At 30.2% G+C, this 25,150-nt stretch overlaps 1 protein-coding gene and 1 long non-coding RNA gene across 3 annotated transcripts in view; both read right to left on the bottom strand.

Moving 5' to 3' along the window:
- Nucleotides 1-520: 520 nt before the first annotated feature.
- LOC107455218 (uncharacterized) overlaps nucleotides 521-25,150 on the bottom strand; it is a 50,032-nt gene continuing 25,402 nt past the window's right edge. Inside the window, exons 4-6 of the mRNA XM_087151544.1 lie at nucleotides 22,662-22,886; nucleotides 2,092-2,314; nucleotides 521-2,010 (exon numbers count right to left, since the gene is read on the bottom strand). Of these exons, the coding sequence (XP_087007670.1) occupies nucleotides 666-2,010; nucleotides 2,092-2,314; nucleotides 22,662-22,886 (1,793 nt within the window). The 3' untranslated portion in view covers nucleotides 521-665. The remainder of the gene's footprint in view (nucleotides 2,011-2,091; nucleotides 2,315-22,661; nucleotides 22,887-25,150) is intronic.
- On the bottom strand, nucleotides 1,888-12,646 carry LOC147804371 (uncharacterized). Of its 2 annotated transcripts, none has more exons than XR_015429442.1 (3): nucleotides 11,427-12,646; nucleotides 8,862-8,979; nucleotides 1,888-2,736 (listed from the first exon to the last, which is right to left on the bottom strand). It is a non-coding gene; the product is annotated as an uncharacterized LOC147804371 (long non-coding RNA). The 2 variants fall into 2 exon arrangements; XR_015429443.1 differs by having other exon boundaries at nucleotides 8,868-8,979; nucleotides 11,427-11,690.

Raw genomic sequence — 25,150 nt, 5'->3', positions numbered from 1 at the left:
AAACTGAAATGAACCATTCCTTTATCATTGCTATCTGAGAGAGGATGGGTAGGAACAATTAAAGTTTAAAAATAATCAATCTTATTTGTAAGAGTTTATCTACAGTAGGTAGGTAAGGCCTAAACAGGTTATCATTGTCAATTGTAGAATCAATAATCTGGACTATCATTGTTTGTTGATATCAGAGGTAGGATGTGCGCAAACAATTCAAGTTTAACAACAAATCAACCTTATTTGGAACAATTCATGTAAGGACAAAACAGGTTTTCATTCTCAATTGATGAAACAATCATTGTTTGTTGCTATCTGAGGGAGGAGGAGTATGAATAATTCAAGTTCAGGATAATCAACCTCCAGGAAAGATTAGGATGTGTAGCAAAAAAGAAGTAATGAATTAAAAGTGGATTGAAGAACTGGTTTATAAAAAACTGGTGATGGAGAAATCACAAACCTAAAGAGTGGAGAGACTTAAATTGACCAGCAGTACAAGAATGAATTTTAAAACCACAATGAAAATAACTGAAAGGCTAGATCACTTTATTTCACAAAATCTTTTATTACACTCACTAGAAGAATTAAGTTACTCAAAGGCAAACACAATTACGCATAAGTGAAGAAATAAAAAAATCAACGAAAAAAATGTATTATAGGCATAAGTTACAAGATCAAGGTTTTTCATGAGTATGAGAGCAATTGTGTTTAGTTAGATCAGACCTATATGAAAAATTTTGAATACATATACTACAAGAATAAGATTTCTCACCAGAATGAGAACGACTGTGCATAGTCAGATTACTCTTCTCTGAAAAACTCTTCTGACATATACTACAAGAATAAGGTTTCTCACCAGTATGAGAGCGAATGTGCACAGTCAGACTTCTCTTGTATGAAAAATTCTTATTACATATGCTACAAGAATAAGGTTTCTCACCAGTATGAGAACGACTGTGTATAGTCAGCCTACTCTTCTCTGAAAAACTCTTATTACATATACTACAAGAATAAGGATTCTCACCAGTATGGGAACGACTGTGCACAGTCAGCCTACTCTTCTCTGAAAAACTCTTCTGACATATACTACAAGAATAAGGGTTCTCACCAGGATGAGTGCGACAGTGTTTAGTTAGTTTACTCTTTTCTGAAAAACTTTTATTACATACATTACAAGAATAAGGTTTTTCACCAGTATGAGTGCGACAGTGTCCAATTAGTGTACTTTTTTCTGAAAAACTCTTATTACATATACTACAAGAATAAGGTTTCTCACCAGTATGAGTGCGACAGTGTCCAATTAGTGTACTTTTTTCTGAAAAACTCTTATTACATATACTACAAGAATAAGGATTCTCACCAGTATGGGAACGACTGTGCACAGTCAGCTTATCGTTCACTGAAAAACTCTTCTGACATATACTACAAGAATAAGGTTTCTCACCTGTATGAGTGCGACAGTGTCTATTTAGTGTACCTTTTTCTGAAAAACTCCTATTACATATACTACAAGAATAAGGTTTCTCACCTGTATGAGTGCGACAGTGCCTATTTAGTGTACTTTTTTCTGAAAAACTCTTATTACACATGCTACAAGAATAAGCTTTCTCACGGGTATGAGTATGATTGTGTTTAGTTAGTTTCCACCTATATGAAAAACTCTTATTACATATACTACAGGAATAAGATTTCTCACCAGTATGAGAGCGACTGTGTGCAGTTAGACTATTCTTCCATGAAAATTTTTTACTACACATGCTACAAGAATAAGGTTCCTCACTAGTATGAGAGCGACTATGCTTATTCAGACCACTCTTCTGTGTAAAACTCTTCTGACATATACTACAAGAATAAGGTTTTTCACCAGTATGAGAGCGACAATGCACAGTCAGATTACTATTGTTTGAAAATTTTTTATTACATATAACACAGATATAAAGATTCTTATTAGTATTAACATTGAGCCCAATCATGTCACCTTCTGCTAAAAAACTCATATTGTATAAAATGCAACTGTATTAATCTGTATATAGCTAATTATTATTTCAAAGATCTAAATATATTGCCATCATAAGATTTTTTAAGAGTGAAAACTCTTACGGCAAGAGCACCAAAAAATCTTTTTGGCAAGGCCAACTGGAGTTAGAAAGAGAGGCAGACCCCGACTGAGATGGGCGGAGTGCCTCCAAAGGGACTTTACCACAATCAAGGTCAGAGATTGGAAAGCCGTGGCACGCAGAAGAAAGGATTGGTGCAGTCTTCTTGAGAAAGTCAGGGTCCACCCAGGACTGTCGAGCTACTGATGATGATGATGATGAAAACTCTTACGACAAGTTAGAGTGAACAATCTTATGACAAGTTAAAATACATTTTTAGAAAAACATCATTAAAAATTTTACTCAAATGTCTCTCAGAACCCTCAGTTATGGATACTAATGACTATTACTGGATATAATATTAAAAGGGTAAAGCAAAAATAGTAATTAAATTGTTATAAATACATCTAAGTTTTACAATGGAATGAATATCAAAGTAATTCATAGTAATAAATACATAGCAATAAAAAAATCATAGTAATAAAAAATGCACAGTATTTTTGTAGTCATATAAGATAATGAAAATGCCTTGCTTTCTCTGTGGCTAGCAGACAAATTTGTGTGGAGACAAATTTTAAGATAACCTATTCTTGGCTAACATCTTTGGTTGTCTTCAAGTAGCATGAAATTCAGAACAATGCACATCCAACTATAAAAAGCAACATTGAGAAAAAAATTAAAAGTCATTAATGGTCTTATAATATGTTGCGCATTCAAATTTAATAAATTTTTTACAGGACAAAATTGTCAGCCAACACTGGCTATGGAGCGATTAAAAAATTGTCTTCAAGTCCTTACTTTAGACGTCAAAAGTGCCCCAAATGTCAAAAATACATTTAAATTATTATTTTTTAGATAAACTTTTCTGAAAATTCCTTTTTTGCAACTTGTTGTTCTTTTTTGCAGTATTAGGAATAAACTTTGTAAGGTTCATCATATTTTGGGAAAAGTTTAAAAAGAAAGCTTTACATTAGGATGTTATTTTAAAGTAATCAACTTTCAGGAAGGCTTGTCAGGAGCAATTATCGCGATTAGACTACACCATTAATCAATACACCAGGATTAAATTTGCACTTTTAATATTAAATGCATAAATTTTTAAATATCTTAAGTGCATAATTTCTAAATATCTTATAAAGTAAAAGTACAATTAAATTGCATAAAATAATAAAAAATTCGCACTTTAAAAGGTCAATATACTTGCTTAATTGCATATGCTGATACTAATGGATTCTAGTTAAAAAAAAGTTTCTGATACTTCTTTTCTTAGCGTTTTACTTAATTCCTATACCTATATATATTATTACCAGCAGAACTGAATTTCTTGAATTTTGTCAATTTTGAAGATTAGTGGGGATCTTCTACTTAGGTACCTTAAAACTGCTCCCCCCTGAAAAGAAGTACTATCTCTTCCATGTGCAGTATTTCCTTTGTCCACACTATTCTTTTCTTTTAGAATGCTTCACTCTCCTTATAGAGTATCATACTAGACAAAGGGCAGAAGATATTAATGAAATAACCAATATAGTATTAATATAAGGATATGCTTTCTTCCGTTTGCCTCTGACAACCCCCCACACACATTAATTTTTGGCTCTTTAAAATGCTTTACCCCAGTTCTAAGTGATAAAAAAACGACATTTTGTTTTAAAAAATTGTTCCTATCAACTATAGTGATGCTAAAAAATTAAGGACCCCGGGAACCCTGAATATAATAATTTTACTCAAATGTCTCTCAGTAGAATGAGTTATGGAGTTATTGTTGCATACTAATAACTATTACTGGATATATTAAAAGGGTAAAACAAAAATAATACTTAAATTGCTTTAAATACATCTAAGTTTTACAATGGAATGGATATCAGAGTAATTCATAGTAGGGTGACCCGGGGTAATTCATGATCACTCTGTTTCTGGGGTAAATAATGATTACCTAAGTTTTATTTTAAAAAAATAATTTTTTTCTAAACTTGAGACATGGACAAGAATGCTTGTACACTTTACTAAGATATAACTACATTTACTTAATAATAGTTTCTTGTTTAATCTAACAAAATAAGTATATTTAAACTGCTTTCTGTATTTTCCATTTCAAAGATGGGTTTGAAAAAGTGTTCATTTCTGCAAAGATCTCCCTCCTTCTCTTAATAATAAATATTTTGAGTTACTTTCTTTTTCTTTGATATGAAAATAGTGTAAGCTCTTGTTTAATTGTTTCACATCTACTGTAAACATTATAATTGATTATAGGAAACTATATCAAATGTTGCCCCCTACAGATGGGGTAATTATTGATCACTGGGGTAATTCATGATAATTGTCATTTCTTTTCATAAATAGTATTAAAATAAATGTCTTTTCCTAAGTAACAGTTCATATTTTTCAAATGAAACTATAAAATATATTTTAACTCAATTTAATCACAAAATTTGTTTTTAACCGTATGCTAGACAAACGTGTTCCAATTTGTTTTACCTTGCTTCTATCTTAATTTTATGTGTGTACATTGTTAGAATAATTTTTAAGTTTATAAATTAGCCTAATATAAATATGGTGAGAAATTATAAGCCTAAAAAGGATACAAAGCTTCTAGAAAGCAAAATTAGTTCTAGTAATTAAAATTTCTTAATTAGTAAATTTCATTTAGTGATTGAAAATGAAAATTTCAGTGTGAGAGCTGTTGACATTCCTTACTTAACTTTACACTCTCCCTTAATGAAGTTACAAAATCTAGCAAAAGTAACCCATGTGGGAACTCTTTCTTATATTCCAGCAGAACATGAGAATAAGTTAGCTGCTTGCCTAAAATGAATGGCAGGATACAAAGATTTTTGGAAAATTGAAAGTGCTAACCTTTATTTTTGCTTTTTAAATAAATCGTTTTATTAGCTGCTTAAACATATATTTTTGGTTTATTTGTTTGATCTTAATGTTTTATTTGTTAATTACCACTGCATAATTATTTTTAAACAGCCCCATTATGATTAAAACTGGTGATCAGTAATTACCCCAGAAGTGATCAGGAATTACCCCAGAAAGGATCAAGAGAAGGGGTAATTCCTGATCACTAAAAATTTAAAATATTTTATATTCTAATTAGATTTTCAAACAAAACAAGGTAGCCTGGGACTCATCTCATATAGCCTCAAACTTACAGTAAATATTATAATTCTATCTTGAATAGTTTTCTTACAAAATAGATGTTTGCATTTTTTGATCAGGAATTACCCCAGGTCACCCTAATAAATACATAGCACTAAAAAAATCATAGTAATAAAAAATGCATACAGTAAGTATTATTACAGTCATATAAGATAATGAAAATGCCTTGCTTTCTCTGTGGCTGGCAGTAGAATCAAATTTTCACCTATACCTGGCTAACAACTTTAGCACCGTGAAACTCAGAGCAACACATACAAACATAACATGGAAAAACAGCAACATGGCAAAAAAATTTTTTTTTTCTAACCATTAAAATAAATATTTAAGTCATGTCAACATGTTCAATAAACTTTTGTACAAGGTAAAATTAACAGTCAACACTGCTTATGTGGACGTATTGGCTGCAAGTTGTAACTTTGGACGTCAAAAATGCTTCCCGTCTACATTTAATTATTATTACTTTTAAATATAGATGGAATTAAATTGAATATATTACATCATTCTGAATTTTATTTATAGCTTGTTTCTTAAAAGGATGCATTTTTAGGAATAAGCTTTGTAAGGTTCATAATTATTTTTGGAAATATTTAAAAGAAAGTTTTACATTAAGATTCAAAATGTTCAATTTTTGAAAAATTAACCACACATTTTAAAAAGTTGCTACAGTTTAAAATGCTACAACTAGCTACTGGTCAGTATGAAAGTTTTCTAATTTTCTCAATAGCTATACCCATAGCCGAAGAAAAAATCTGGTAGATTTTAGGAAATAATACAAGTTTCATGATAATTGGTGTATAATGTAAGAAATATTTTACACATAGGGAATTTTCGTTTTTTTTTTTTATAATCATCAAAATAGAAAAACTGCAATATTTTCCACTTATGATTGACATTAAACATATTTAAAATGTTATGTATTATATTTACTCATAATTTTGAATATTAATATACATTTAATTCATCAAAGATGAAAAGATTTTTTTAATTAATTCGAAAGAGTTCTGAATAACAAACTGAAAATTTTCGAGCAAGAAAAGATTTGAACTGATTTCTATAAATAAGGTAGGCTTCATTATGTATCAGTAATACTTTTTTAAATATATAAGCAATTAAGCAACAATCTCTATGAAAATTCTATTTCAATACGCATTTTTTTACAAAACTTACTTAATTTTAGGAAATTTTCTAAAATGTAAAAAAAAAAAAAACAGAAGAATTTTAATAAAACTAGTAGACCAGGAGAAACTGGAAAAATCCAGTAGAGTTCGCAGTTATCTATATGCACTGGTACAGTTAAAGAAAGATTAAATAGTTTAATGAACTAATTCAGGGATTAGTCATGGATCAGAAAGACCAGTAACTAACTATTACTAGTTCATTCACACTTTTTCATGAAGCACATTATTTAACACTAGATAGATTCCATATAATAATGCCTTGCTAAAAAACACTAGACTCCTAAATCCAAGCAATTAAACCATATATTTCATTTATTGAGATCAGAGAGCAGTTTTTTTTTTTTAAAGGCACCTTAAATTATTAATAAATAATGATTTATTTAGAATTTAGGGATGACTGTGACACAAAGTGAAAAACATTGAAAATTTTATACGTAAAAACATGATATATAATATTCCTATTTAATAAAATTTTTTCAACTAAGATTTATAATTAAATTACCTACTAATAAAGAATGTCACACTTTTATGGCAACTAATTTAAGAAAAAACTTTTATAGAGATCCAGTAAACAAGAATAGCGACATAGGATTTTTAATTCACGTTAATACAAATCACGCAATTGATTTGATAAATACATATTGCTACACTGAAATTTTAAAACACATGAAGACGATTCAAGATGTTAGAGTTTTAAATCGTGTGATTAGATAACAATGAGAAACTCTTACATCCGTCAAATATGAAAATCAATGTTGGATACGTGGAATTCCGCGAAAAAAATCACCTGCTCTGCTCATTTTTCATATGGTATGCAATGCTACAATACTGAGCTTTGATAAGGCTATTGTTTTAACTTTAGTCATTGAAAACTGCAGAAGTAACAAGATGTTTCCAAGAAAAAAAATCAGATTGCATTTCCTTTAAATTAATGCGTTCATTTTTATCGGGAAAAAATTGTAGAGACGAAAAAAAAGGAAATTCTTCTTTGTAAACTAGTACTAATTAGCAAATAAAAGTTTATGTGGCAATATTTCTATTTCTGAAACTGATCTAAGTAAATTTTTATTAAAAATGTATCAAATGAACTTTTAAAAAAATTCTAAAATAAATTTTTGTTAATAATAACGTTTTTCTTATGTTTTAAGCTAAAAAAGATCATGCTAAATAAAAATTAAAACTCGATTAACTATAAATAATATCTATAAAATAATTTATTTAATTATTATTTTATATTAAACAAAAACTCTTACTTTTCCTTTAATTGAAACAGTGGTTTAACCAGGGCTAAAGAGAATAGAAGGGCTGGTTCACTCCTTTGAAGTATCTCTTGCCGCGCCGATCCTCCGACGTCACTCTAGTGACGTCACTTTGGCGCAAAGCTCGCACTTTTACTTCAAGAACGGAGCGTTTGGCCTTACTAGCTCTAACTAATATTGGATCATTTCTTTTTGCGAGATATTCTAAGACATTTGTTATTTTCTATAATGACTTTCCTCAGTTTTTGCAGTGAATTTACAAGAATTTAAAACTATTATCGAAATGCCAGTTTGCGCGATTGCAACTTGCAAAAATTCTGATATAAAAACAAAAGGAAAAAGTATAATTTTTTGCGTGTTCCCTAAAGTAAATGAACAACTATGTAAAGAATGGATTCCGAAATGACACAGTTAATATAAAACCGCAATACGTTTATTCTGTCGTAAAGAACTTTTATAAAAATTCATTATCTAAATAGAAACCGCCTCGCTACTTCATAAAGAAAGGCAGGTGAAAAGAATTAAAAAATAGATAAAGTCAAAGAAAATTAAAATGTAAGTAAAAAGTATAAATAAAATATATAGTATATAGTTGAAATTCTCCTAATTTCATAACATATTTTTTAATGTAGTTATTCTAAATATTTATGATTTTTTTTAAAAATTATATTCTCTTCAATTTAAATATCTATATATTATATCATCGTAAATTTAAATGTCTATAAACAATTGTAAAATTTCTGATGTCATTATGAACCTAAATTATTATTTTGTTTCAGTAATTAGCGTTTAAGGTTGATGTTTCCTAATGATTAAGTATGAACAAATTGCTATTAACGACATATTTTAAAATCAGGGATTCTAAATTTAACTTAACTTATCTTTATAAAAGAATATGTAGATAAAAAAAGTGTCGATATATGCCTTCATTTTTCTTAATAGTTAAAGTTAAAACTGAACTTTTTAAAATAAAGTATTTATCGTGTCATTTTCACCAACTAGCAAAACATTTTTATAAGTTTAAAATGGTATTTTTTTAATATAATAACCAAGAAAGTTTTTTTTGAACTATGTTTATGAACGGAAATAATGTGTTAATTACGTAAAGTTTGAAAGCTAATAACCAGAAAAAGTCTAACTTATTTTTACAAGAGAAAGATGCAAAGTTATCATACCTTTACCTGCGATCTCCGAGATCTGTAGACACAGTGACGTCATGAGGAGGGAAATCGTAGCTTCATCTCTAAGAGCGAAGTGAACTAGCCCTTGTATTCTCTTTAGCCCTGGGTTTAACTTGCAAAAAAAGAAACAAACAAAAGATTTAAAATTATTGATTCTGGGATTTTCTTGAGAAAAAAAATTAATACTGAATAAAAAATTTTTAAGTACTGAACTGAATGGTACAAACATAATACCGAATTGTGCTAATATAAAAAAATATTAGATAAATTCCACGGTATCCGACGTAAAAAATGAACAGAAATTTTTTTAGAAGAGCTCTCTTTTTAAAATATAAGTTAAATTTAAAATCCTCTAATTTTTATATCAAATATTTAGTACATCATAACCTATCGAAATAATAGAAATTCTAATAGAAAACCACTGGTACAAATGCAGAAAGTTTTCTTGACCGATACATATGCTGTACTGGTTGCAAGCAAATGGTTAAAGAACTTTTTTTTAAATGATTTGGCAAGAAAGATATATTTAAATAAAATAAGTGAATTGTTTAAGAACTCTCTTGCCACATGAATCTTTCCACCATACATTGATGTTCAATATTTTGAAGGGAGACATGACACATTATAAATTTCAGCTTTTCAAAGTTCTGATTCATGTACTTTAATGGATAAAAAATTTCTAAAAAAAAGTTATCAGCTATTTTGTTAATTAAAGTCACCATTTTTTTTGTTGACTGGCCATGTGGCCATTTTTAGATCTACTAATAACCATAGTAAATATTGAAAGTAATTTAATTAAATTGATTGGTTGAAAATATTGTTAACTGAATTAAACAAACATTTAGGTATATTTTTTTTGTAAATTATCATAGCTTACTTATCATGGAATTTATTATAGCTATGATTTATTGACAATATTTATGTCCATAGATGCAGAAAATTCTTAGCCTAATATTTCCACAGAAAGAATTTTTTTCAAGTTTTAAAAAATTAAAAATATTTACCCATTTTTCTTATGAGTTTAGTATAATAGTTTTTTCGCAATTTGTGTTGTAACGTGAAGTTTATGTATTGTTTAAAAAGTTCTTATAACAAAAACAAAGAAAAAAAAATTATTACATTTTAGACAATTTTTGAATAAATAAGCATATGTATTATAAATAATATAAATCAAAATATATTAAAATAGTAATAAATATTTAATTTAAATTTAAGATCCCACTCAAAAACTCAAGAAATTATAACTAATAAATATCAAAATTAACATAGAACATTTTTCAAAAAAATTACGAAAAATTACACAAAGCAACACTTTTAACAATAATTTTTTTTTTTAAGAAACGTGTTTAGACCAATGCTGACTAAATTTTCCACAAAACCTCGTTTGTGTGATAGGACATATTTTGCTCCCTTGCATACAAATAACAACAAATATTGAGAATCAAACAAAAAATTTATTAGTAGAGATCAGTAGTAGAATAAAAATCAATATTTAGATATATAATAATTAAGAACTGATAGTTATTTACAAATAATTGTAATATTGATCATAAAGTAATAAGCTTGCCATGATCTAGAAAAAAACATTCAATAGCTTAAATAATTTAAGCTATATAAAATCATAATTATAGTAGTATATGTAATGCAAGTACAGTAGAGCGCCGATTATCCGAACGACGTCCGAATTCGTTTTTTTTTTTTCAAGTTTAGAATACTTTTTAACTTATCGACAATTTTTCTAAATTTGGAAGAATAAATAATTTCCACTACATTTGATGACCATATTTAATTTACGACCTTTCTTAACAGTTTTCTAATAGTAGTCATACATACATGTATTTGTTATACATAGGGCCCGACTTAGCCTAATTGGGACCCAGGGCAACAACTTCTTTGGAGGCCACCGTCTACGTCACTAGTGAAGATTTGATTGAACTTTATGTAGGTATTTAAATTTTTCACCTCATTATACATAGATAACAAGAAAATTGGCTGGAACCTAAAATAGGTATAAAGTCTCCCTTTCCAATGGTCAGACGAAATATCGTTCTGTTCATTGTCCATTTTATTGATTTTCTGACAATTCTATATCCATCATGCCCACTACTGTTTTCTGATTAACTTTGTCATCTACATGCGAAAAATTCAAATCCTTGTTGACATTATAGCGGAACTCGGGTAAATTTTCGCAAATGCGATAGCTCAATTAAGCCTATCAGAAGCCTGTATTTTTGTAAACCTATTGCATTTTGCGATATGTAAAAATACAGGCTTTCGATTGGCCAAATTTGTCCATCGTAATTCTGAAAATTTAGCTGAATACTCTATTCCGCACTAGAAAAACATGAATTTACGAAAAAACTTTGCGTTCATACGATAGAAGAAGCTAACATAAAAGTGACAGATTTTACTCTGTACTGATATTTTGTTTAAAAAATGCTAATAAAAGGAAACCAAAAATAAACTTTCATTTCAATTTGGGGGTCCCTTCTGATGTGGGGCTCGGGGCAACTGCCCCTGCCTTTGTCAGGTTATGGTTATAGAGTTAAACCTACATACCCCTTTAGCCCTCTTCAACTGAAAGTTATCTTCCAGGAATGCGAACTTCATTTTGAAAGTCTACAACGTCAAAATTATGTTGATCCAGTTCAGTTGATTTATTTAAAAAGAATAAGGTATATGACAGCTCAAAAAAGAACATCTTCTTTGAAACAAGTCTTCGCTGGATTTCTTTTGCAATGCAAAATAAAGAAAAAATGTGGTAAAATCAGTAATTGTCAAAAAAAATTATAAAAAGCTGAAATATGATAAAGAAATTCAAAATGAAAAAAAAAAGCGTTTAAAAAAATAAATAAAAATTTTTTTTTAACACGCTCGAGCTATTTTAGATAGTACTGCCAGTCCTAAGCCGTAAAAAGTCAGAAGGGAAGTTAGTGCATAAATAATAATTCTTTAAACTAGATTTTAAACAACTATCCGAAATTTTCATTATCCGAACCACGTTCGGTCCTGAGCAGCTCGTATAATTTGCGCTCTACTGTATTGTGTATGATTTACTATCTAATAAAATGTCCCCAATGACAAAAAAAAAATAAGCTTGTCCCAGGTTTTTAGCAGTTAATGAAAGTTTTCGACTGGTTTTTATTGTGTCATGTCGAAAACCAGTTTCTGACACAAAAACTTTTTAAGAGATCATACTGCATAGTATATTTTAATTCATAAACAGCCAACCTAATTTTGAGTTTACAACTACCAATGTTCAGATGTATAGCCTTGTAATTTTGAAATTAATCAAGAAAACTTCAGAATTTCTGGATCAGGTATTGCGAGAAATGTGCTTTTGTCGTGGACTTTTTGGTAGAACTAACCAGCATTTGCGTATAGAGAGGAAAACCTCCTATGGTTAGTTTTACGCCAAAGGCTCTAACCCATGATCCGTCTATCACTGAGAATATTTTACGTCATTATTGTCGGAATTCGTATCAACCAGTCATCATTGGGATTTGAACTAAAGTCACTTCATTGAGAGGCAAGGACTTTTATTGTATAGTTGAAATCTTTCCTTTTCTTACTTTTATTAAAAAAAAAAATCATATAGCTGCTTGCCCTGGGGAGACTACCAATTATTGGACCCTTTCAATAGGCACCTTTCAGTGAAGTTATTTTTAGTTTCTCGGGATTTTGGGGTAGAAACAAAAAATTGAAAAAAAAGAGAGATATCTTATTGTAAAGTAATACCGAAAAAATTCGTATGTTCAATTTTTTAATGTACCAACTGAATCATACACAACATGAATACTCACTATTAGATTATAACGAAGATTTTTTCTTTATTTTAATTGCTTTTTTTTTCTTCACACAATTTTTAATTAGGCTCTCTTTTAGTACGATGAAAATAATGACATTAGAAGATAAGATAATGTTCATGCAAATAAACTGAATAAATATTTTTTACAAATACTCTTTTTATAATTCTTGTTCAAGATTCAAATGGCACCCAGTGGCCAGTGTTTAGCTGCCTATTTCTACACACTTAAATTATTCACAATCACAACGGACTATAGGGGGCGTTGCTGTATGAGACGAATAGCTGAGATTTCTATGGATGGTGTTCCTACACTATAGGATGCACTGCAAGCTCATTACCGCCTATACTTCCGGGTTACTGTTTCCGGCGTATTTAAAGCCATTTAGCTCATTACGTGATCACTGGGTTTTGAAACTCTCTTGAGTTAATGCTCCTATACTATGAGAGCTGAATTATCAACTATGGAGAATTTCGCAAGTTACCGTAATGTTAATATTAGCGTGCGAGTTTGAAGACTATTTGGTTACCTAAAATTATTGATAAAGGTGGTTATGCGGCAGTAAATTGCACAAACAGTTGCAAAAAAAGTCTTTTGAGTTAAAAGTATGTTCAAATTTCCTTCAAATATGAAAAGAAAGAAGAAATGGATAATAAATTGCAGAAGATACAACTGGTAATCTGGAAGTGGAGCTCGCTTATGTGAGGTAAATACTCATTTATTTATAATTTATTAGATTTATTTACTTATACATGTAGTATATAAACGATATTAAGTTGTTAGTTTTTAAAGTTAAGTCAAGTTGTTGTTTTTAAATGCTTGTTTTCGTCTATTTCTGTAGTTGATTTACGTCGCACTAGAGCTGCTCAATGGGCTATTGGCGACGGTATGGGAAACATCCCTGAGGATGATCCGAAGACATGCCATCACAATTTTGGTCCTCTGTAGAGGGGATGGCACCCCCGCTTCAGTAGCCCGACGACCTGCACGTGAAGGCGAGCACTTTACGGTAGAAAAGTTTAACGAAGACCCATACCAGACTACGATAACGAGGACCAATTTTTTTAAAAAACAACTAAGTGGATAACTTGCAGGGTTACTTGAATTGTACAGTTTTAACTATGTACTAAATATAGGAATATTCATTGAAAATTGCATTTTTTAAGTATATATTTATTTAAAATATGACTTTTAAACAATATTTATTGATTTATTTAACAATTTTAAGTGCTTATGTGCAATAAAACTAATAAATAAAGGCGAGAGATTAGCTGAATAAGTATTCGCCAAACTTATTCCAGAATCGCCAAGTTTTGCATTCACTTTTAAGTATTTGTTTTTGTTTAAACAAATATTTACCTGTGTTTTATTGCATTCCTTTTTATTTCACTAAGATCAAGTAGTTACTTTCTAAATCTTGGCAAATTTAAATTTGTTTTTTAGTTAGTTAAGGTAATATATCGCCTAAAGTTCAAAAATTTTTTTACATTTATCATAAGAAATCTATTTAATATACTACCTTTCATCTATTTTTAGATCTACCAATATTTTTTTTCCTTTGAAATTCTTGCGTTAAATTGCTGAAATAATTAGTTTCTCTGTTAGAAAATTTCACAGCAGTATGTTTAAAAGTTGCGAACTCTAAATTTTTTTAATGTGATTTAATTTAAGTAAGAAAATAAAAAAAAACGTATTCTAACTATTTTTGCAGGTTCATTTTGAAGAATTTTAACTAACTATATAGTAGAAAAGATGGTCACAATAAATTAAGACCTGATGCTATTCTAACAAGTTTCAATGTTCAAAATTCCGAAAAAATTCCGAAAAAAAGACTAAAAGAAATAGGCTGTCCAAAACCTGAATCAGATTTAGAAAAGCTTGAATCTAATATAAGTATAAATTTACTAATTCTTCTCCATTTGCTTAGTTTTTATTATTAAAGGACCAAAAATGTGTGTAAAAACTATTTCTATCTAGCAATGAATACCATATAGATTAATTTTTTTAAAATTGTATTCCTTATTTATGTATTACTTATTTAAATAAATGTTATGAAAGTGTGATTTGAAAGAAGATCTTTATTTAAATAAATCATTTAATAATTTATAATGCGCCGTTTCTTATCCTTCTCATAAAACTCTAGTTTCTATTTATTCTATTAATTCCATTTATATAATAATGATGGCTAAAAATCTTAATTCGTCTTGTCCTTTTATGTTTTAAGGAAAATTCAATGTCTCAATTAAAAACACTAATTTTAAATCAATTCTTGATTTCAAAACAAAATTTATTACTTCTCATGGTTGTAGACATTAACATTTAGAATATTGCATGAGAAATTATTTTGATTTTAAAAACATGCTTAAAAATATTTCAGGTCAAAACATGTTTTTCTTCCATTTTAATTTTGTTACAAAAAAAAAAATCTGGAAAGAAATTTAAAAAACCCAGATCTAATTGAATTATAAAATTTCGTACGAAATTTACTTTGAAATCATGTATAAAAAAAAAAAGAAATTATGTAATTGGCATGCACAGATTTTAATTTAAAACTTTAAATCGGTCATAAAATTTGCAGTGAATTTTTATAAGCATTAGAAAAAAAGTTTCCGAAAAACAATGTCAATCGTTGCACGCTTTTCTTTACTGATTATCCTATAGTTGAGGTTAACGTCGTTTTTAGCGATAAGTCGCCAACTCTTGTAGCTCTTCATTATTGGTAGAAAAGCTTTTGCTCCAAAATAAATGATAAGTCAGCCTGTCTAATTCAGGGGCTCTATCTTGAGTTGTATATTTGCTACCTGGTTTATTATTTGGGTTTAAAAAATAATCTCTATAAGAATTGTCATTTGAAGACGTAAGGATCGTTTTTATTATTTCCAATGGCAAGGCAAATTACATTTCTAAAAAGACAAGCCAATGCAAAATATGAGCAAGCAAACTAAAAATATTGACAGAAGTTATTGAAGCCTCTCTAAGCTCTCCAATGCAGTCGGCAGAGCGCATCGACACAAACGAGCTTTATTCAGAGGTTCTCCCAGATCGCATGATGAACAAAGAGGGGAGTCAAAAATACCAATTGTATGGAGATGCTCACTCAGGCAGTCATGTCCCGTAAAGCATGCCAAAATTGTAGACCAGTTAGCCGTAGAAATACGTTGCCCAGGGCACACCACGAGGAGGTAGGTCTACGCTGCACCCCAGAATCGCCATTTGAAGAAAAGAATTGTCATAAAACACTTCCTGCCTAGTCAACAGTATACCAACTTGAAAACTTAAACCTAAAAGATAATTTGTAAAATGGTCCTATTCTCGCTACTCGAACAATATGATAAATCTAACATATGATGATGCATGGCTTGCAATAAGAATAAACAGTAATAGTAAAAGGAAGCCAAATCGGGACTACTACAAATCTAGCAATCACGCCCCCAATTTAGCGACACATGTATAAATAAGCAAAACAAATTTTTACTTTAAATTCACCAGAATTACTTAATATTATTAATATCTTATGAAATACAACAGATCTGAGTTCAGAAATTATATTGTTTATTTCCTTTATTAAAAACGAAACTATCTGTTTGAAAATATCACCTCGTAGAATAAGCTGTAGTAAGCAGTTGTACACTTTCTAATCGGAAGTAGAGCAGGTAAAGAGTTCGATATTATTGTTGTTTACAATTATATTGAAAACACCATTCATATGAACAATCATTCAGGAGACGTCTGTTATGTAGCGTTTAGCATTATAACGTTCCTTCTTTATTGTGGCTTATTAAATTTAAAAAGGAAAATTTTTGATATTCTTTTTTATGCAAGCGAAAACAAAGTAGTATCTCTTTTTCTTACCAAAGGAACATCTAAAACCCATAGAAAAATATTTGTAAATGAACAGGAAAAAAGATATGTACCTTCTTATTAAAGTAAAGAATAATTTTCGAAACGCAATTTACATTTATTGAAAAATCAGCATTTCTTTTTTCATATCGCGGTACTAAAAAAAAAATAATTGAATTTATTACTGTGTATGAATTAGGGCCATTTCTAGTATCGCCATAATAGATGCAACACATTTCGAAACATTATTTGCTTTTTTCGCCAATATACAGTCCCAAAATTGTTAAGTGAAGAACATAAATCACAAAAAATCTTCCGATTACTTCAGAATCATTCCTTTTTAAAATTATGTTATTGATAAAGAAACACTTTTCTGTTATATGGAAAGAAATGATAATTTCGTAGTCGTCAATGTTTCTGATGATGTGAAAAAAGACCGCCTATTGTTTACTTCTATTGTTCTGTGTTCTTTATGTTCTGTTCTTTATGTTATTTATTAATGTTCTGTGCACTTAAACAATTTGTTTGCTCTTTTTGAACCAGAAAAATATCTGAAATACTTGAAATATGGCGAATTTGTTCAATGTTTCTCGCATATGCTCATGTTAAGGAAACTTATTGTGGGGAGATTTCCGTATTGTGATCTGTGGCAAAATAATCGCCAAGTCTTGGCAACTTTCAAGCAGCAGCCCGTGAGAAGCTTAAAAAAAAGCATCTCAAAAATAGATCGACTCGAAATGAATAACTCGCAGCCACTCCCTTGCAAACATCTACCTGTTTTTTTATTTTTAAATTGCAAGTTTAAAATTTATTTGCCACTTTGGCGATTGAAGTTGGCACAGCAGATCACGATATGGAAATATCTCTCATATTGTAGTGTCCCAACATTGCTTATCTACATATAAAATAGAAAAACAATCCATAGCTGAATTTGTCGCAACTTTGCTGTTGTGATGACAGCCGACGTCACCTTCCGTTATCACTACGAGTCAATGACGACAGTCTGTAGTTTCTGAGCAGCGGCGCTGCCTTACCTTTCCAGTATATTCTTCGTTTAATCTTGAAAGTATATTCTTCGTTTACTCCAGTTTTTTCCATTTCGTTTCTAAATATTTCAAGTTCTTTTTCTGTCTCTGTTTCTATTATAATTCCTCCATTTCTAACCTTCCCAACCCTTTTCACTGCAATTTTCAACTTGGCAGGATCAATTCGATTTGTTATATCTGTTTTTGTTTTGTCCGATCCCACATCATTTGCCATTGGTCTTATAATTGCTATATGTTCCTTCTTCTTTTTGGTATTTATGGTCCTGTTATTCCTATTGTTCTTGACGATATCTGCTTAAGTTTTCCTGTTTCTCTCTGCTTGTTTGTGTCTTCTATTAACGGAACTAGGTAAGTACGATTCAATGCGGAGTATTCATCCATCTTGGACTTAGAACTGCAATTTGACCGAGTTCTAATGGGGCCCCCAAAAGTCTAAAATCTCATTGCATTAATTGTTTTTTTTTTTTTTTTAAATTCTAACTCAATTATTATTTATAACTTAAGAGGGCCCCCAAACCCCACTTTTTTCTTCTTTTTTTTAAAGTTTTATTCAGAGCTGAGGCCCTCTGAAGCCCATAATATACATATTTTTTTCTTTCTTACACTGTTGGATTCTTTTCAAAATCTAATCGCAGTGTTTACAAATATAAAATTGTTACTCTTCACTTTTCTAACTAAAAGAGCAATAAAAAGCTCTTTTCACTAATGAAAATATCCCCACTTTCGTAGCTACCACCCACAGAGTTGTCAAATAGCCTTCTCACCTTACACTGTGGGAAAATGTCTTTAGCTTCTTTATATTGCCTCGGGGCTCTTTTTTCCTAACTTCGAAAATATCAGATATCCACAGAAACACCCCTTTGTCTGATTTCTGCTCATAAATTTCTAGGAAGAAAAATTTCTTGGACTGTAAATAGGGGGTAAAGAAATAGAATAGAAAAAAGTTCAATTATTCTTTCCTACCTGGATCTTATCTATTTACCAGACTTCGCTACTGCAAATCTTCTTCGCTTGTGTTTAAAAGAAAACGAATTCTAACAATACAACAAATTTAATGACAGGACGGACATTACACAAAACGATCTTCTTTAACGAAGCTAAGGAAATCAAACTAAAACAAAATAAAAAACATTAATATTCATAATATGCATTCAGTCTGAGCGCCATCTGTTGGCCTTAAAGTTAATCTGTTTCAGGGGGAGAGTCTTCTTAGAATTCCATTGGGTCACTCTGTCTTGAGATTTCCATAGTGCCTTTAAATTGGGCCTCGTTCAATTCTAAATTTTCTTTCATAGAAAATGTATATATATTTTTTAATTTTTTATAAAAGCATTTTTTTTAATCATCTTAAATATCATCATCTGTTGCGCTTACATGGGCCCCTGATGGTAAGAGAACAAGAGGAAGACCCAGACTTACCATCCAGCGCATGTTTTTGGGCGAATTAAAAGAATGTGGAATATCTGGCTGGGAGGAAGCAAGATCTATTGCTAAAGACAGGAGGCGTTGGAGGGATATGCTGGAGGCCTTAAGTGCCCAAGGCACGTAGAGGATAAGTAAGTAAGTAATATTTCAACTAGCCCAATAGTTTTATTTGCTTAACTTTTGTAGTTGATTTTATTTTGTTATTTTTCAAATTAATCGTAAGAGAATCCGTGAATTGGAATTTCTACATCAAATTTTCGTTGGATATTAAGAAGACATAAATCTTTCGCGTTGGAGGTAAGCAAGTGTTTTTATTATATCAATTTTGGTTGTGGTTAGGGAAAACATGAAAGGTTTGCGCAGTTTTTTATATATATGTTGTGATTTTTTTGTTTATTTATTTAAATGGCCGGCCAATATTCAATTCCCTCTTTGACTGGCCTGTCTGCCAAAACTCTTGATTTGTTCTGTTCTGGATGAAATTGAAATAACAAATGTAATTTTATTTTAATTTACTTACTGCTAATAGACAGAAACGACATAGGATTTTGTTTAATCGAGCATTGAAATCAAATGATCATCAACTAAACAAATGTTTAAACACGAGAAAAAAACTTTTTAAAACTCCAGTATGACCAAATTTTCCACGTTTCCCCTAAATATGAAATATGTTTAATTTGTAATATTATATTTCGTACACAAAATTAATTTATTTAGTTTGCTTATGATTTTATTGTTTATTGATCATATTCGTTTCTATTTTTAACTCCCTGATTTTTGTTGTTATTATGTGTCTAAAGTTAATAAGGCTTCTCAAATTTTTAATTAATAAGACTTTTAAATTTCCAAATCAAGGTCGAAACAATTTCTTAAAATTGTAAATCGAAACTATATATGAAATTTGACAGCTTTGTTTTTATTTTAAACGTGTGCATTTAATTTAATAAAATAAAAATAAATGAAAAAAATATAAATAAATGCCTTAATAAAATAAAAAGCTTCGTTATCATATCATCTTTTCAACAATTTGAGTATTAATAAATTATTTAAAAATAAGCAAATTTTTAGTTTAAAAAGTAAAATTTTTTTTTATTTGTTTAAAAGGTAATTTGTGCTCCATCATTCGATGATGAGACTATTTAATATCTGTTCCTAAGGATCAGAATTCTCTTTTATTTTACTTTATTGTGTAATATATTTAATACTTTCATGTGATATGCTGCAGTATTAAATGCCTAAAAGATGACTGAAATTGTCAGTTCAAAAAAATAATTAATACTTTTGAACATGAATTTAAATAACTCCGTACGTTTTGTTTGGCTATCTCATTTTACATTATCACAGTATTTAGAGTAGACAATTAATTGTCGGTGTGGATGATATATAAGTAAAAGAAGCATACAAAAAATAATAATAATAATAATAATATTTCAGTTAATACCCTCAATATTATATTTTTAAGCTTCTCGCAAAAATGTGTTTAAAAAATAATTGTCACAAACAAATTAATATTAAGTAAGAACGAAACAAAAATGATATCAAAATATGCTGAATCACTAATGAGATAGGTGGGATGAAAGACATCGAAACCAATTTGATTGAATAGTAAAATTAGAAGGTGTTTCTAAAATCCGGAAATCAATCAGGTTTTTTAGTCACAAAATTTATCAGGGGCTATTCGTTAGATTTCAATATGGGTTATGTTTTTTCTTTGATTAAATATTAAACATTAACAAATATTTGTCTTTTAAAACCTTTCATTCTATAATAAAAATAATTATTCTATAATTGTAATTCTAAAACTAATTGCTAACTGATATAAAGCTTTAGTGTGTTTCATTGATACATTAAATGTCTTCTATCGGCGGAACCCCGACATTACGATTAAGGTAATTAACATTATAACCTAAAAGCAGACTATTTTTAAAATATTTAATTCGAGGAATGTAGATTTTTCATCTCTTTATCATTATCAGTCTTAAATAAGGTTTTATATCCGACAGTTATGTTTGCAGTCCTTGTGTTATATCTAGTCTTAGTTTTGAATTTATTTTTGGTGCATATACATAAGCTGAAAATGAATAAGATAAGCCGAATTATGGTTCACTTCTAAATGAACTGATCAATTTGGAAAGCATTTTTCAAGAATGTTAAGTATCCAAATGACTTAATTTATTGAATTTAAAAAAAATTTTAAAAAATATCCGCAAGGCAGGTTTGTATATTTGGGGCTGATGATTATGAAATCTAACACAAAACTGTGAGATCGGGGGCTCTATTCCATCTGATGACAGTCTTTAATTACAATTTATTAATACTGAAAAATGTTTTTCTTATTTTTTTTTAAGTATGCATGCTAAAAACTAATAATTTAACAATTATTTAAAAAACTAGAAGGCTCCGCTCCCTGTTCATTTTGCTCATTAACCCTTGTGGTTGCTTCCGCATTTATTGCAGAATAGGAAGTTAAGAACAGGTGGATAAGAACAGTTTATTTCCATATTTTTTTCAACAAAAGTTACGATTGGATTACCATTTATATTTTGAAGATGACTAAATTTCGGCAAATCAATAAAATTCGTACCAATTAATAAAATTAGAAAATTGGCACCTGCCGCAGAGTTATTACTCAATGAAGATGGACTCAAGGAATAGAGCATTCTCCTCTGAATGAGGTGCACCGAGTTCGAATCCCAGTAATGGCTGGTCGATATGAATTTCACACCCAACTTTTACCGACCACAGTGCTGATGTGAAATATTCTCTGTTATAGACGGATCATGGGTTAGAGTCCCTTTACCGTCAGGCTAACCGTGGAAGGCACTCGTGTTCTTCCTCTCTATGTACCGTAAATGCGGGTTAGTTCCATCATAACGTCCTCCATGAAGGCAAAAATTTCTTCCAATACTTTATCCTGGAGTTCTCCTGTATGATGGATTGAGTTCAAAATTACAAGGCTACGGAGCTGAACATTAGTAGTCGTAAACTCGAAATTGATTGGGCTGTTATAAAATAAACTAATAACTTGGCCACGATAGCTTGGTTGGTAGGGCTATGGACTCCTGCTCGTAAGAATGGAAGTTCGAATTCAGCCGGCCGAATAATACCCATGTATAAAATGGTGACTGGTGCATGTTAAATCTGTCGGGGTCATAAACTCCTCCAAGTTCTTATGACAATTCAATACCTCTGCGAACTGATCCAGGAGTTTCCTTGTCTTCTGGATTGGTTTTAAAATTTCAAGGCTACGTAGTTAAACATTGGCTCAAAATTGAGTCAGTTTTTCAACGATTATAAAAAAAAAACCTAATAATCAAACTGTATTTTCTTGTATTCTTTCTAACTCCTAGCATATTTTCTGCACACCTTCATAATTTGATGTTTCTAAGTCTTACAGATTTTGAGCTGCAAAGCAAACTGTATGTCTTACAGGAAATTGATTTTGATGATGTGATAGAAGATTCGCCTCTCAAAAAGCGCGAAAAGTATTGTTACCTTAAATTTTCGATAGAAATAATGTATATAAGTTTTTATAATTAATTTATGTTTTTTACTCCTAAAATAAAAAAAAATTAAAAAATTATTCAAAATAAAATTTTTTTCTCTAAATTTACTCATAAAGGGCCCCCAGATAATGACAGGCCCAGGGCCCCTATGAACATAAAAACGGCTCTGACCGTCCTGTTTTGACACCAGAATCATCAGATCCCCCAAGTAGTTCATAATAACCTCTTTATCGCTTTTGGTCATCCTACAATTGTCTCTCAACAAGATAGAGTGGATTCTGTTCTGGGGTGTCATTGCAGGCGTAATTAATGGAACAAACAAGGAGTCTCCCTGAGGCGAGTCATCCTGGTTCAAAGATTGAGTTCCTCTCAACTGTTCAGTATCCATGGCAGTGGCTAAAATTGATAGTCATTAACGTCGATCGAAGACTTTGAGGAAGCCAACCAATAACTGCAGCAATTTGTCTCCGATAAGGCTATATGACACGAGGCAACCTAGTTGAAAGCAACTAGCCTAGCAGTTTCGGTGAAGTTGAAACATGTCATATGATGGATGCCCAGCTGCTTTCAACTAGCAACTGAAGTTAAAACCTTTCAACTTTAGTGGAGCAACCAGATTAGTTGAAGCGTGTCGTATAGTAGTTTCCAAATACTTTCAGCCTTAACTAGCAACCATTTAGTAAACAAAATACACGTGCTGATTCTGACGCATCCTGAATTTGTATCTTTTAAATCTGAACTTGGTTTAATCTTCTAACTATGACTAGTTTTAAATGGAATTTTAGTGATATATGTTTGTTTTTTTTGAAATTTTTCAAACGTATCCTTGTCTTCGGGACATAAATAACAAAGATTATGCGAATAAGCTAATTCCCTGTAAACTAATTTCCTCTGTGGAGATATTAAAAGTTTCAAACTATCAAGGCCGGATTTACGTATAAGCTAAATAAGCTGTAGCTTGGGGCCCCGAGATGACAAGGGCCCCCGATCCTACTTCCCCCCCTCTTTTTTTAAAGTTTTATTCAGAGCTGGGGCCCTCAGAAGCCGAAAATGCATTTTTTTTTCTTTTTCACATTGTCGGACATAATAAATATAAATAAATGGCTGAATAAAACAAAAAACTTCGTTGTCACTAGTAGGGTACATATCATCTTTCAAGCAATTTGAGTATTAATAAAGTATTTATAAATAAACAATTTTTTAGTTTAAAAGGTAAAAAAGTTTTTTTTGCCCCATCATTCAATCATCAGACTATTTAATATCTGTTTCTAAGGATCAGAATTCCCTTTTATTTTACTTTAAAATTGTACAAATGATATATTTAATGCTTTCATGTGATATGCAGCAGTTTTAAACAGCACTTTAAAATATCTAAAAAAGGACAGAAATTGTCAGTCAAAAAAAAATTAACTAATACTTTTGAATAAGAATTCAAATAACTACACACGTTTGTTTTGCTATCTCATTCTATCTAGCATTATTTAGAGTAGACAGTTGCGTGTGGGTGTGATGATGACGTAATAAAAGAGGCATACAAAAAAAGCAAATTTCATTTCAGTTAAAATCCTCAATATTACATTTTTAAACTCCTCGAAAATGTAGTAAAAGAGGTATACAAATTAACTGTCGCAAACAAATTAATATTAAGTAAGAACGAAACAAAAATGATATCGAAATATGCTGAGTCACTCCGGGATGAAAGACATCGACATCTATTTGATTGAATAGTATAACTAGAAGGTGTTTCTAAAATTCTGAAATCTATTTAATTTTTTTTTTTTATTGTCACAAACTTTATCAGTAATTAAAAATAATAAATTCGTTAGATTTCAATATTGGTTCTGTTTTTTCGTTGATTAAATGTTAAACATTAACAGATATTTATCTTTTAAAACATTTCATTCCATAATAAGATAATTATTCTACAATTGTAAATATCTAAAACTTATTGCTAATTGATATAAAGCTTTGGCGTGTTCCATTGATATGTTGAATGCTCGTTTTGGCGGGATGACCGGGACAGTTGCTCTTTCACATCCTAGCCACTATACACCATCAAGAGCAGAGCTGATACTTTAAACCCGTATGGCATTTATTCTCTCTGATATTTAATAGACCCTTTAATAAATCCTTAAAAATATAAGCCAAAAATTTACATAAATAATGAAAAAAAATTTCTTGCACTAAAATTTAGCAAATGTACTTAAAATAATTAAAAAGAAAGTAAGCATAATTAAGAAATATTTTCAATTTAAACATCAATTAAATAATATCAGCTTACGAAATGTTCTTTTCATTTTTACGAACAGTATTAATATAACGGCCCTCACCTACTCCAGGGACTGCTGGATTAGGTTCAAAAGGACAAGGCTACGGAGTTGAATTTTTGTTGTCTTAAACTCGAAATTGGTTCGGCTGTGCAATGTTATAAAATAAACTAATAAATTTGGCCTGGTTGATAGGGTGTTGGACTCGTGTTCGTGAGATTAAGAGTTTGAATCCAGCCGGCAGAAGAATACCCATGCATAAAATGGTGACTGGTGCATGTTAAATCTGTCGGGGTCACAAAGTCCTCTAAGTTCTCATAACAAATAAATACCTCTGGGTACTAATATAGCAGTTCCCTTGTCTTCTGGATTGGGTTCAAAATTACAAGGCCA

The sequence above is a fragment of the Parasteatoda tepidariorum genome, chromosome 9 (genome assembly GCF_982258835.1).
Source record: "Parasteatoda tepidariorum strain Cologne lab strain chromosome 9, Ptep-v5.0, whole genome shotgun sequence".
NCBI lineage: Eukaryota > Metazoa > Arthropoda > Arachnida > Araneae > Theridiidae > Parasteatoda > Parasteatoda tepidariorum.
Note: the sequence above shows the minus strand (reverse complement) of the source record. Positions and strands in the feature narration are given on the sequence as shown.